Below are 13899 nucleotides of genomic sequence, written 5' to 3' on the forward strand. Positions count from 1 at the left end.
CATAGGCCTTATTTACTGCACATTATTCAAATCCTGCTCTGAAGACAGAATTATTAATTTCCTCCTGTGCTTTTCTGTGACACTCATCACTATTATATCTGAGTGCTTCACAAACATCAATGAATGTATCTTCACAAAATCCTTGTGAAGTGAGGGAGTGATATTACCCCCATTTTACAGGCAGGGAACTAAGGCACGGAGATTATGGTCAAAAGCTTCCACTAATTTTCTGTGCCAATTTGAGATTCCTGGGACCTGACTGTTTGGAGTAAGTTATAGTACTTTATATATTCAAAGCATAGCTCCTATTGACTTCAGTTGCAGCTGTGAGGGCTCAGAATAGATCAGAGCTGCCGTGACCCAGTGCCTTACATTCTGTGACACAGTATGCGTCTCACAGGGTTGCGACTCACAGTTTGAAAATCACTGATCTAGTCTGACCTGCACATTGCAGGCCACAGAACCTCACCCACCCACTTCTGTAATTAGAGCCCTAACCTCTGGCTGAGTTACTGAAGTTCTCAAATAGTGGTTTAAAGACTTTGTTACAGAGAATCCACCATTTACACTAGTTTAAACCTGCAAGTGCCTAATGCTACAGAGGAAGGTGAAAAACCCACAGGGTCTCTGCCAATCTGACCTTGGGTGAAATTCCTTCCCAACCCCAAATATGGCAGTCAGTTAGACCCTGAAGATGTGGGCAAGACCTACTAGGCAGATACCTGGGAAATAATTCTCTGTAGTAACTCAGAGGCCTCCCCATCTAGTATCCCATCATACCATCCCCTTGGCCATGTCTCCCCCCCATCACTGTCTCCCTGTCCCAGTCTCTTTGCACAGCAAGTCTTAGTTCTTACCTGGCTCCTGGTTGGATCTGTCTCCCTTCCTCCCCGCCCGCCACCATTTTTCCTTCTCTGACTTCCAATACCAGTCTTCTTGGCCAACCAGTTCCAGCCTCCCCCATTTCTCCAGTCCTTGTCTCACCAGACCTCTTATCCCCTATCTAGTTCTTTCCTTCCCCTCAGTCCTGTTGTTGTCCCCTCTGCATTCAAATTAGACAGATTTCTCTTCCAAGCTGCCTGAGAGCTAGGGAACATTGAGAGTTTAGGAGAGAGACACTCTCTGCTCTCACTTCCAGCCCTTGCCATCCCTCTGGTTGGGAGCAGTCATTGTAGGGAAAGTTGGGCTTTGCCACTTACAGCCCTAGGCTGGAGCATGCCCATCCACTCTGTGGGGATGGCACATGTGGAGTCCTGTCAGCATTAGAAGATGTAAGGGGATGGAGCCTGCTCTGTGTGAGGATGGTATGTGCATAGTGTAGTCAGCACTAGCAGTTCTAGGAAGCTTGGGCCATGCTCAGTCAAGACGGAATGTTCAGAAATTTAGCTACTACAATTGAAGTCTCTACTGAGCATGTGCAAACTGAAATTGTTCAGAGGCTTATAACTTGGCCAGTTTTGAGTGGATTTTCACAAAGATGTCAAATAGCACAACCCTGACACAAAAGCCAACCTCTGCTAAATTTTAAGTGCCTCCTCCAAAACATGAGGACACTAGAGCTCTTCAAATAAAAGGTTGCAAGAATATTTTACCATGGGCAAAACAAGCTATTTTTTCTAGCCTTAGTCGTGAAAATGACTGAACATATTTGGCCAGAATTTTCCAAAATAAAAAAAAAATCAGCCTGAAGCAGGCAGAAATGAGAAGAGAAAATTTCAGCCCAAACAGTTAGTTTGGCAAAGTTATAAGCAGCAGAAAACAAGGTTTTCTGATTAAGGTTGCCTTACGCTTCGCATTAAAATAGGTGGCACTATCGACACTGCCTATAATTTGTTTAGTTTGAAACTCTTGAAACTTTCATCTGCATATTCTAATTATGCAGTAAAATTATTGCAGATACGAATTTAACATGGCTGTATATATCTCTCTAACAGGTTATCATGTCTAGCTGTGTGTTTGGATCTCATTAAGAAATGTGCAGCTCTGTATGAATCTTTGTCATCCTTCCATGAAATAATGCAACCTATCAGAGCACTTCTTACAGAACATATACCAGTGAGTGAATACCCTAAACAACTGCAGGTAAATGTTCCCCAAAAACCTAATTGCTGATGTAAAAGTTAGTAAATTCTGGGATCTCAATATGTGCTAACAAAAAACGTAAAGCTAATTAAAAATAAAAACAAAGTGAAATATTTTTTCAAAGGTCAAGCATGTTCTCTTTTTAGGATTTGGTGTGCAGATATCTGGAGTATGAATCTATGATGCACTAGCCTGCCGCATCCTAAGTGCCCTAAGGTTGCTGCTGCTGCACACTAAAAATTCTGTGAGGCACATTATCTACTACTGTTATACTATAAATCCTAACCTCAGCTTGCTGTGCACTAAGTTGGTGTATAGACAAGCCCTTAGACAATTTGAAGACTAGATGAGTGTTTCTGTGGAAAAGTTGGAATGTGTACATAATGTTTTGGATGGACATTTTTCATGATGCAGCCAAACCCACCTTTTTAAGAGCAATGTTACCTCTAATTTTTTACATCCATGTGCAGAATGAATTTTGTTATGTGCACCAATATGGAGGTGATGTGTGGCAGGGGTGAGGGCCGAGGGCTTTGAAGTGTAGAAGGGGGTGTAGGGCCGGGCTCTGGGGTGGGGCCGGGGATGAGAGGTTCAGGGTACTGGAGGGGGCTCAGGGCTAGATCAGAGGGTTGGGGGGCGGTGAGGGCTCTGGCTTGGGGGATGCAGGCTCTGAGGTGGGGCCGGGGATGAGAGGTTCAGGGTGCAGGAGGGGGCTCAGGGCTAGGACAGAGGGTTGGGATGCGGGGATGGGGGGGTGAGGGCTCTGGGGTGGGTCTGGGGATGAGGGTTTTGGGGTGCAGGCTGCCCCGGGGCTGCAGCAGGGGGAGGGGACTCCCCCCAGCCCTCTCTTGCTGCAGAAGCCTGGGGCTGCGGGAGAGGCATCTCTCCCTGCCTACACAGCTCTTGATAGCCTGCTGCGCGGTCGCACAGCTTAGAGGGAACTTAAGTGGAGAGGGTAACATTTAAGGCATCTCCATTGTGGTAACTCTTTAAGTAGCTCGTTTTATAGGAATAGCATTCTGGCAGTGCTGTTCCTGAGGATCTTGTATGAATCTGTAAGTCACTGGTACAGTCAAACAAATGTATCAAATAAAGTAACAGATACCATGGGCATGGGCGCCTTAATAAAACCAGTATAAATATGTATTGTCAGCTTCACCAGTTAAAGTTAGTTAGCTCTTTCTTTTCTAGAGATGGAAGAATAAGATGATCTGAGTGTAGCCTGACTCTCTTTTGCATTCAATGAGGATGGACCCTCCTATTTAGCAGTAGCATCCTCTCTAGCAGAAGAGGCAGGATGAAATATGTTAAAGAATAAGATGTAATGTAGATGGCATGGAAAGGCCATGTTAGTCACAAAATGAGCAATGAATATTCAGCCTTAGAGTTTTAAGTTGAGAAACAGGAACTGAGTTAAACTAGGTTTTATCAATTGTCAGTCATGCCAACCTGGCCTCTTTTCTCTTTGGCCACAGACCCTTCCTGCTGTCCATCGCAGCACCCCCTATAGACCTTGGAAAGCCTTTTGAAACTAGCCAGACCTGAAGGTTTAAAACTCTTCAGGACTAGCAAATATCCTAAAGGTTAATTGTGATCTTACTAAGAGAGAAAGTAGCTTGTTCAGGATGCCTTAGCCAGGAAAACATTATTCCTGAGACAGCCGATAACTGGTTTGTAAAACGTGATATCTTTGATTAGCTTTTAAAATCCTAACCACCTCTGCATTTTCAGGAGTTGCATCAAAATGCTCTGAAAGAGATAGAGGACAAAGGAAAACACTATACCCCCTTGGTGTGTGAGAAAAAGAAGCCTGTGCCATTGAAATTGTACACACCCAAAATAGTGAAAGTGTAAGTACAGTAATCCTTATAGAAGTGAAGAAAGCAAAACTGCAGGTTAGGCTTTGAGGAGCATAGAGAGAGGCTTCAGCTAAAGGCTCTTGGTCATTCTTTCCTAAATTTCCAAGCAGAGTAGGGAATGGAATTGCCATCTCCTACATTAGGTGCACACACTGCAAAGGATTGACTACCCAGAGAAAGGGAAGGAGGAATCCTGAGAAATTAAGGGTGGATTGTCTTGTTTTATGGCTAGAGTATAGGACTGGAAATCAGGGGATCTGGAGGCTATTCCTACTCTCTTATTCATTTCTCCCTCAATAATAGATTCATAGATCTTTAACACCAGAAAGGACCATTATGAGCATTTGATCTGACCTCCAGCACAACATAAAACACAATCTGGGTATCTGTTTAAACTGGTTCTTAATTTTGGGGGTCTGTCTAGACTTCTCAGCTTTCCTAGATTCCCAGATTGTCACAATGGCCAGAAACACGTTTTTTATCTTTGGCTGACCAAGAAATATCACCCCTTCCTATCAGATATAGACCTTTCCATATACACATCATGTGTATCTTTTTGTGTTCTGGGTTAGATTATAGCAACATGGGATTAACTTTGAAAGGTATTTGGTAGCTTTTACTAATACCGAATGCAGTTACACTCTGACTCAGGTAGACTGGCAAGGGCATATTACACACATACTCTTCACTGGCTGCTGCTTCATTTCCAGACAGAGGCACTAGTTACTATCATAAATTATCTTACTTGTTGGTCTCCGTTAAGATACTGCATTTGCTTCACCATTTGCATTCATACTAAATTCCCTCTGGCTATTTGCCGAAATGGTGAAACAAATCAGGTATCCGCCGTTCCCCCCCACACACAGACACATCTCTCCTCTTCCCCCCCCCCCCCCCTCGCCCCCCTTAGAATTTATCGTGAGAAATATTAACCTTAGAACACATTGTGAGAATCCATTTTTGTCCAGTTTCAGAGTAACAGCCGTGTTAGTCTGTATTCGCAAAAAGAAAAGGAGTACTTGTGGCACCTTAGAGACTAACCAATTTATTAGAGCATAAGCTTTCGTGAGCTACAGCTGATGAAGTGAGCTGTAGCTCACGAAAGCTTATGCTCTAATAAATTGGTTAGTCTCTAAGGTGCCACAAGTACTCCTTTTCATTTTTGTCCAGGTTTCCCACTAACTACAGATGCTGACAACTGGATTTAGCCAGCTAGTATGGTTTTCTCAGCCTCTATACTTCTGAGTATAGTGCTACATGTGGAAGGTTGCTCTCTGGAAAATGTTGTCTGCTCTTTATCTAAATTATGTAATATAGTCAGTTACTTTTTTCTATGGTATCCTATAAATATGTAATTATAAGTGAGACTGTTAACCCTTGGTATTGAGAGTTGCCATAGGAGTGTGCAAAGATGTAGAATATCAAGAAGTAACATCTATATAAAAGCTAGTTCCTGTGAAGTATAAAAGAGTATGCTTGACATAATAATTTATGCTTGTTCATACATGCATTCTAATTTCAGCCTGGAGTTTGGGAGGAAACAGGGAGGCAGCAAGGAGGAGCAGGAAAGAAAGAGGCTGATTCACAAACACAAACGTGAATTTAAAGGAGCTGTTCGGGAGATCCGCAAAGATAACCAGTTCCTGGCTAGAATGCAGCTTTCAGAAATTATGGAAAGGTAATAATATATGCTTACTGGTAGTTGAGTTACTCTCTATGCTGGCCAGTGTTCACTCTTAGTCCCTATCAGGACTGGCATGTTGGTCAACCATATTTTGAGGTCCAAACAGTTGTCTGACAACTTGGGAGCAACCACTACAAGACTTGCAATGAAAGTTACCTGATGTGTATTGCTCATCAACCTCTATATATTTTGCATGTGTTTGAATGTTGCTGTTTCATTCATATAGTCACATAATGTATATTTCTAAGTATCATATCTATAATATTTGTAATTTAAACTGTAGCAGAGGCAGTGTTTCAAAAATGTAGCTTTTTATAAATATTAAAATACATATTGTTTTGCTATTTTATCTGATGTCAGAATAAAGATTTAAACATGTGTTTGTTTTTATAGGGATTCTGACAGAAAAAGAAAAGTGAAAAATCTTTTCAATAGCCTTGCTACACAGGAAGGTGAATGGAAGGCAATGAAGCGGAAGAAGTTTAAAAATTAGACATTGACATTCTACAACAGGAAACCCTGGGACATTATACTTTTACTTTCAGGTAAAATATAAACTGATGGGTTTCGAGGAGACATTATATCTAGGTGCATTCCTTTTGTGGAAAACAAGTGCCTTCAAGAACGGTCTGAAAAAGGATTCTGATAAGTTGGTTAGCTGGCTGTATTTTTTTCGTGTGAAAAATAAAGATAACATCCTTTTGTATTTGTTGTACTTATTGTCATATTCATGAGAAATATTTTGGTGAATAGGTGTTCAGAAAACTGTACAGATTGTGCGTTCTTGACAGGAACTTCTGACCAATTCTGAGTGTCCATATTATGGTGCACTGTATGGGTATTCTAAAAATCAAGTAACAGGCATAGACTTTTTTGTGTATTTTTGATATTGCAAAATTGCTGACGTTGAATTAGCATCACAACTATATAATACTTGGAGTTCAAGCAGTAATGTTTTAATTAGGATTTAGCTTCAGGAAAGTAGGATTCCTGTACTCTAGGGCTTAATGGAACTAGTTTATTGACAGTTGGTGCCTGGTTAAAGCTCAACATCCATTTATCAATTCAATAACTTGACATTTGCTTCATATGTACTGAATCTTAATGTTGACCTCAATTTACTGTTCTAACACTCTGTGTAACATGGGTCAGTTAAACAGACTAGCTCAGCACCTTCATAACTATCTGATTACTCTCCCAGCTTTAAATCATATTTACATATTTCATCATAAAACAAGTTCAGTTACTGACAATGGGTACCTGAATGACCATTGGAAAATATTTGTACTCTATGTTCCATCCGCTACATTTGTGGAGAAACACTTTACTGTGTAAAGTTGGTCACTTGAATTGGATCAACATCCCAACATTCATCCCAATCTGCCTATATCCTAAATCCATCCATGGCTAATTATATGTGCAGTGAAGAAATAATTGTAACTTTTCCCGCAAAAACTATTTTCTTTTTAACTACATACCCTCTATAATTACTTTCCAGTTTCAAAATGCTTAAAGTTGTTCTAAAGAAGAGGCTAATAAGGGTTCTAAAGAACCTCTGCAAAATGAAACCATTTTTACTTCACAGCTGCACAAACACAAAACCCTTAAAGTGCAGCTCTACTTTGAAAAGTAGCTATGTAAAAATGGCAACTTTTTCCTCAACCTGCTGCTCCTCATGTGTAGTTAATGACTTCAGAGACAGTAAATATATACTGGTTTCAGAGTAGCAGCCATGTTAGTCTGTATCTGCAAAAAGAAAAGGAGTACTTGTGGCACCTTAGCGACTAACAAATTTATTTGAGCATCAGCTTTCGTGAGCTACAGCTCACTCCGATGAAGTGAGCTGTAGCTCACGAAAGCTTATGCTCAAATAAATTTTAGTCTCTAAGGTGCCACAAGTACTCCTTTTTTTTTAAATATTTACTGTTTTACACTGTACTTACTAGTAGCCTTACAGAGACAGCAGAGCTGTGGGAGAGTGAGTTGGATTCTTTTCTATATGTATCATTCATAGAATTGTTCCTCTAGGACCACTCATGTGAGAAGTTACTCATATGTGCAATGCTTTTGCTGGATCAGGGTTTAAATTCCAGTACGAAGGACGGATTCTAGCCTCAGATCCCTCTATGCAATCCCATTCTTTTCTGTCTACATATTTATACCATGCTTGTCACAACGGTTGTCACAGTGGTATATAGAATCCAGGATGGATCTCCCTACACATAAATATACAGTCTACTTTCTTCTCCCCTTTTAAAAACCTGAAAACTAATTTTTTCCAATATTCTGCACTCAGCTATACCTGTACATAAGGACAGTGTTGCACAGGTGATGTCAACATCGGTCCTGCAGGATTTTTATTAATGGTGGTGACGTCCATGAGCCAGAAAAAATACAGCTTATCCTTAAATGCCAAGTTGAGTTTGCCAGGCTAGTGGTTAGAATAAACAACTTTTTACTTTTAAAGTAAGATGATTTGATTTGATATATAAACACAGAACTTCACAATGCCATATTTAAATTTCCATTTCAAAGTTGAATACATAGTTTTCTGAACTGTGTAATTGCATAGTCAAAACAAGAGTTTTAATATGCACATGTATTTACCATGATTGTGCATCTATATAGTTCCTAACTCTTCACTTCTGTGATTGTGTAAGTGTACAGTGTACACGCAAATTAGAAATGGAATCACATGTTCATTTTTAAACAGAGTTCTGGAGAACTGTCATTTTATAATTTGGCCAATTTGTGAATGAAAAATGGTGGTTTTGACTTTAACTTTTTCTTGAAAAACAAAGTAACTCCAATCAATCCAGATGCAAAATTTATACTAAGCTGCTTCAAACTAGCCACAATGTTTTCTTTTTACCTTCTCGAATTAGATTTACAATGAAAGCACCAATAGACCCTGAAATATCAGGGTACAAATGAAAAACTGTGATGATACTTATATTTTTCCCTTTAACGCCAAGAAAAGCATACTTCATTTTTGCAAAATGAGACTTTTTTGTGTATCAAGATTTCTGATACAAAAGAGATGTCACCTTATTTGGGAAAGTTAATTTTTACTAAATCTCAAAATTAATGTTGCAATATAACTGATGAGTATAAGTATAATATAAGTAGCATAATGATGCATCAATTTTCTGCATTTAAAAAAGTTTATTCGGTGTTAAAAATCCAGTGCATAATATGTACATGCACTCATGCTGCATAAAAGATGAAGATTTCCTGATGTGAAATAGTTTTTCATTGTTTGAAATGTCAATGTTTAGTTAACCATTCCAAGAATCAACAAGGGCTGCAGTCTTCAAAGGCATTTTAAGCAGTTGGTGTACATGTTTGTGTTTCCACCAGATGCATCATGGAAATTCTCCTTTTTTGTATTCTCCTGATCTTTAAAAACAAGACATTTTGTATAAGACAGCAAAAAATTAAAAATGAACAATTTTTTTCATACTAACTTGCTTGCCTTAACCCTGCTGCACCGCTGGACATTTAGCGGCCGGAGATTGTGCTTGACAGGCAGAGGCTGGGATGGTAACCACTGCACTAGCTCTTATTAAAATACGCTGTTTTAAACCCTGATCAGATTTGTCATTTTGTAAGAGGGAGCAACCAGTGCTGTTATAACTATATTATTCTAATATTTTAAACCTGTCAGTAATAATAGCACAACATATATATGGCACTTTACATGTACAGAGCACTGTACAGACATTAAACAATCCTCAGGACACACTGTGATAGTGGCTAGTAAATACCCTCATTTTACAGACAAGGAAACAGTGTAGAAGTGACTTGTCCAGTACCGCTCCTCAAGCAAGTAGGAATTCATGTCCTCTTTATTACCATTCCAGGGCAAGCTATACATACATTGTATATTCTTACATTAGTGTTGACTATACATCTGCTTAGAAAAGCAGCTTGTAATGTCAGCATGTTCATATAACTTTCTTAGGTTGTCCTCTTTCACAGACCAAGCATGCCAGATTCAGGAGGTTTCAAACTGTTGCTTGTTACACTGATATTATAATGCATGTACAACACTATACTGACAATATACTGTATTATATTTGCGGTCTGTCCTTCAGGCTCTTGAGGTTGAGTTTGTTTAGTTACTTTGGTCATTAAACCATTATAAAGCAGTGTTTCCTGAAAAATTGTCTTGCCTGGTCATATCCTTTGCACCACAGGGCATCTGTACAGTAGAAGAATTCCTCATAAATTGTATCTGTCTGGGACCTATTTGCCAAAAAGCTCCAGACACCATACAAAATATAATATGTAAACAATGGTTTAAAAACACAGATCTCTGAGGACAGAGATCAAGTTGGGGTGTGTTCTTGGGTGCACTCAGTTTTGGGCAGTTGAGTTGTGGAAAGTTTCTTCCACGTCTATGTATCTAAGGCAAACTACTCCACAGTAGTGTTATTTTTAGGCTGCAGAACTTGGTGTGAATAGTCCTAATGTAACAAATGAGTACCTAATTTCTTGTGCAGAGTGATTGTTTCTCTTATTAGGGAATACATTAAATACCTGCCAGGATCGTATTCATAGGTATCTTATTTCTAATGGGACCTATCACCACAGTCAGCAGGAATATCCAGTCTCTGCTGCTGCTTCTCCAGGAATTTCCTGTAGACTGCAACCTCTGCATCCAACTACAGCTTGATACTCAGTAGGGTCTGGTAGTCTTACAGATACATGGACAAATGAGTTTTGGTCTCTAGTAGCTCACATTCTAACTGGACAGTGATTGCCTGGAACCCAGCCACCTTCTCCAAGTGACGAGCCTCTTTCTCCTCAAGTTGTTTGATGCTCTGAGGGCCCAGAATGAAGCTTTGGAGAAACAATGTGGTTTTCCAGGTCAGTTACCGGAAATGAATACTTGTTGACCTCTTCTCATGATCTTAATATCTTCATATTTGGAAGCTTGACTCTTGAGTGTGTCATACTTTGCTTTATATCATTTCTCTGCTTTAGAGTTGGTTGTGATTTGGGCTCCTTGATTTGGGCTCTGATATCATGCAGGGCAACAGCATGGTCTGGGCAGATGGACTCCAGGTCTACAGAGAGTTTGGATCCCTGGATCTGTTTCTGAAGGTCAGTGATCTCATCCTCATGAAGTTTCTTAAGAAATGCAGTCTCATCCACCAACAGCTGCACCCTCTCTCCAGGTCAAGTTTCTGCACTGTGCATTGTCTACATCCTGGCAGAACTCTCTCGGGGTCCTGTCAGCCTTATCTGTTATGGAAGATATTAGCTGTAATATGTAAATTACAGTCTGGCTTAAGTGACAGACTATTATTCACTTAACACAAGGTCAATTCATTTTAGTTTTCTAACTTGGTGTGAGAGATTCCAGGAAGGAAAATAACAGAGTTACAACTAATCTTTCCCTTTGTTCAGCTGAATGTTCATCCCTCAAAGTCAACCCATCCCAGAAAATAAATAAATGTTTTGTTACACATTGAGATTGAAGTTCATAAAGTGTGTTCTCCATTCATCAGAAGGACTTTGATATTAGCCACCACACACGTATGGAGGCCGTAAGCAACAAATAAAACCCCTTTGAGCTGGAGATAATGCTTGAAATCCGTTTTGATCCTATGCACCACATTATCATTTATCACAGTGTCTAAAAGTTTGCTGCCTTTGACCCCAGGCATCCTCATTGACTTCAGCAAGAGTGGGAAGATGAAAGCTGGTGCAGAATTTGGCTAGCTATACTCTCCGTGCATATTGTGATTTGTGTAATATCCTTAGTAGAGAAATTTTTACTATATCTGCCCAGTACCTACTTTGATGAGGCCATGCGCTCTGATTGGGGCCTCTGTCCATTACTGTTATGCAAACAATAATATGATTCCCAAATCAAATCATTCGATCCTTCCTCTGAGTTTAGGGGAACTTCTTATCTGCATTTTGCAACACTAACCCTAAGGATGCTGAATTGCCTGAACATTTCCCTTACCTTTCAGTGCCGGTGGTTCTTCACATCTCACCCTCCAGAGCACAGACTGCCACTATAGCCCCTGTGTAACCAACCACCCTCCTCCCCAAGTTCCATAGCCTCCACACCCAGACGCCCAAGAACGCGGTGGGGGGGCCTCCAGCCAACCCGCCACTCCACCACAGAGGATTGCCCAAAAAAAAGAAGGCTGTCATTCAATAAATTTTAAAGTTGTAATCTTTTAAAGTGTTGTGTGGCATTTTCCTTCCCTCCTCCACCACCCCTCCTGGGCTACCTTGGTAGTCATCCCCCTATTTGTGTGATGAATGAATAAAGAATGCATGAATGTGAAGCAACAATAACTTTATTGCCTCTGCAAGCGGTGATTGAAGGGAGGAGGGGAGGGTGGTTAGCTTACAGGGAAGTAGAGTGAACCAAGGGGTGGGGGATTTCATCAAGGAGAAACAAACAGAACTTTCACACTGTAGCCTGGCCAGTCATGAAACTGGTTTTCAAAGCTTCTCTGATGCGTACCGTGCCCTCCTGTGCTCTTCTAACTGCCTTGGTGTCTGGCTGCGTGTAACCAGCAGCCAGGCGATTTGCCTCAACCTCCCACCCCGCCATAAACGTCTCCCCCTTACTCTCACAGATATTGTGGAGCACACAGCAAGCAGTAATAACAGTGGGAATATTGGTTTCGCTGAGGTCTAAGCGAGTCAGTAAACTGCGCCAGCGTGCCTTTAAATGTCCAAATTCACATTCTACCACCATTCTGCACTTGCTCAGCCTGTAGTTGAACAGTTCCTGACTACTGTCCAGGCTGCCTGTGTACGGCTTCATGAGCCATGGCATTAAGGGGTAGGCTGGATCCCCAAGGATACATATAGGCATTTCAACATCCCCAACAGTTATTTTCTGGTCTGGGAATAAAGTCCCTTCCTGCAGCTTTTGAAACAGACCAGAGTTCCTGAAGATGCGAGCGTCATGTACCTTTCCCGGCCATCCCACGTTGATGTTGGTGAAACGTCCCTTGTGATCCACCAGAGCTTGCAGCACTATTGAAAAGTACCCCTTGCGGTTTATGTACTCGGCGGCTTGGTGCTCCGGTGCCAAAATAGGGATATGGGTTCCGTCTATGGCCCCACCACAGTTAGGGAATCCCATTGCAGCAAAGCCATCCACTATGACCTGCACATTTCCCAGGGTCACTACCCTTGATATCAGCAGATCTTTGATTGCGTGGGCTACTTGAATCACAGCAGCCCCCACAGTAGATTTGCCCACTCCAAATTGATTCCCAACTGACCGGTAGCTGTCTGGCGTTGCAAGCTTCCACAGGGCTATCGCCACTCGCTTCTCAACTGTGAGGGCTGCTGTCAGCTTGGTATTTATGCGCCTCAGGGCAGGGGAAAGCAAGTCACAAAGTTCCATGAAAGTGCCCTTAGGCATGCGAAAGTTTCGTAGCCACTGGGAATCGTCCCAGACCTGCAACACTATGCGGTCCCACCAGTCTGTGCTTGTTTCCCGAGCCCAGAATAGGCGTTCCACAGCATGAACCTGCCCCATTAGCACCATGATGCATGCATTGTCAGGGCCCATGCTTTCAGAGAAATCTGTGTCCATGTCCTGATCACTCATGTGACCACGCTGACGTCGCCTCCTCGCCCGGTATCGCTTTGCCAGGTTCTGGTGCTGCATATGCTGCTGGATAATGCGTGTGGTGTTTAATGTGCTCCTAATTGCCAAAGTGAACTGAGCGGCCTCCATGCTTGCCTTGGTATGGCGTCCGCACAGAAAAAAGGCGCGGAATGATTGTCTGCCGTTGCTCTGACGGAGGGAGGGGCGACTGACGACACGGCTTACAGGGTTGGCTTCAGGGAGCTAAAATCAACAAAGGGGGTGGCTTTACATCAAGGAGTATTTCAGGCAGGACTTCATGGAGGGTTCCAATAAGAAATGGTGCACCTAAGTTATTGTTCTTATTGGAACAAGGAGGTTAGCCTGGCCTCTGATTGATACATGGCTAGATTTACCTCGCTGCACCTTCTCTGTGAGTGACTGCAGTGTGACCTACAGGAATGATTCCCCTAGACAGGGGAGGAGGCAAATGAGTACAAAACAAATCTGGTCTATTTCTTGTTTTGATCCACTCCATCTATCTTGTACATCTTTGGCTAGCAGCAGACGGTACAGAAGGACTGCATGCCATCCACATCTCATGGCTGCTCGGCAGAAGATGGTACAGTACGACTGCTAGCCATCCTCATCTCTTGCCTGCCCGGCAGAAGATGGTACAGTACGACTGCTAGCAATCC

General features: G+C 41.7%; 1 protein-coding gene across 3 annotated transcripts in view; it reads left to right on the plus strand.

Annotated features, from left to right (window-relative positions):
* The window catches only part of NOP14 (NOP14 nucleolar protein), a 34074-nt gene extending 27743 nt beyond the window's left edge, over positions 1–6331 (plus strand). For 2 of the 3 annotated variants that reach the window (XM_073342655.2, XM_073342656.2), the window contains 4 exons: positions 1935–2082; positions 3814–3932; positions 5464–5619; positions 6019–6331. In XM_073342655.2, coding sequence (XP_073198756.1) covers positions 1935–2082; positions 3814–3932; positions 5464–5619; positions 6019–6118 — 523 coding nt within the window. In that variant the 3' untranslated portion in view covers positions 6119–6331. Of the gene's footprint in view, positions 1–1934; positions 2083–3813; positions 3933–5463; positions 5620–6018 lie in introns of those variants that run through there. The other variant, XM_073342657.2, reaches the window with a different exon arrangement.
* Positions 6332–13899: the final 7568 nt, after the last annotated feature.

This window comes from Lepidochelys kempii, chromosome 4 (genome assembly GCF_965140285.1).
Source record: "Lepidochelys kempii isolate rLepKem1 chromosome 4, rLepKem1.hap1, whole genome shotgun sequence".
In the NCBI taxonomy this organism is placed as follows: domain Eukaryota; kingdom Metazoa; phylum Chordata; order Testudines; family Cheloniidae; genus Lepidochelys; species Lepidochelys kempii.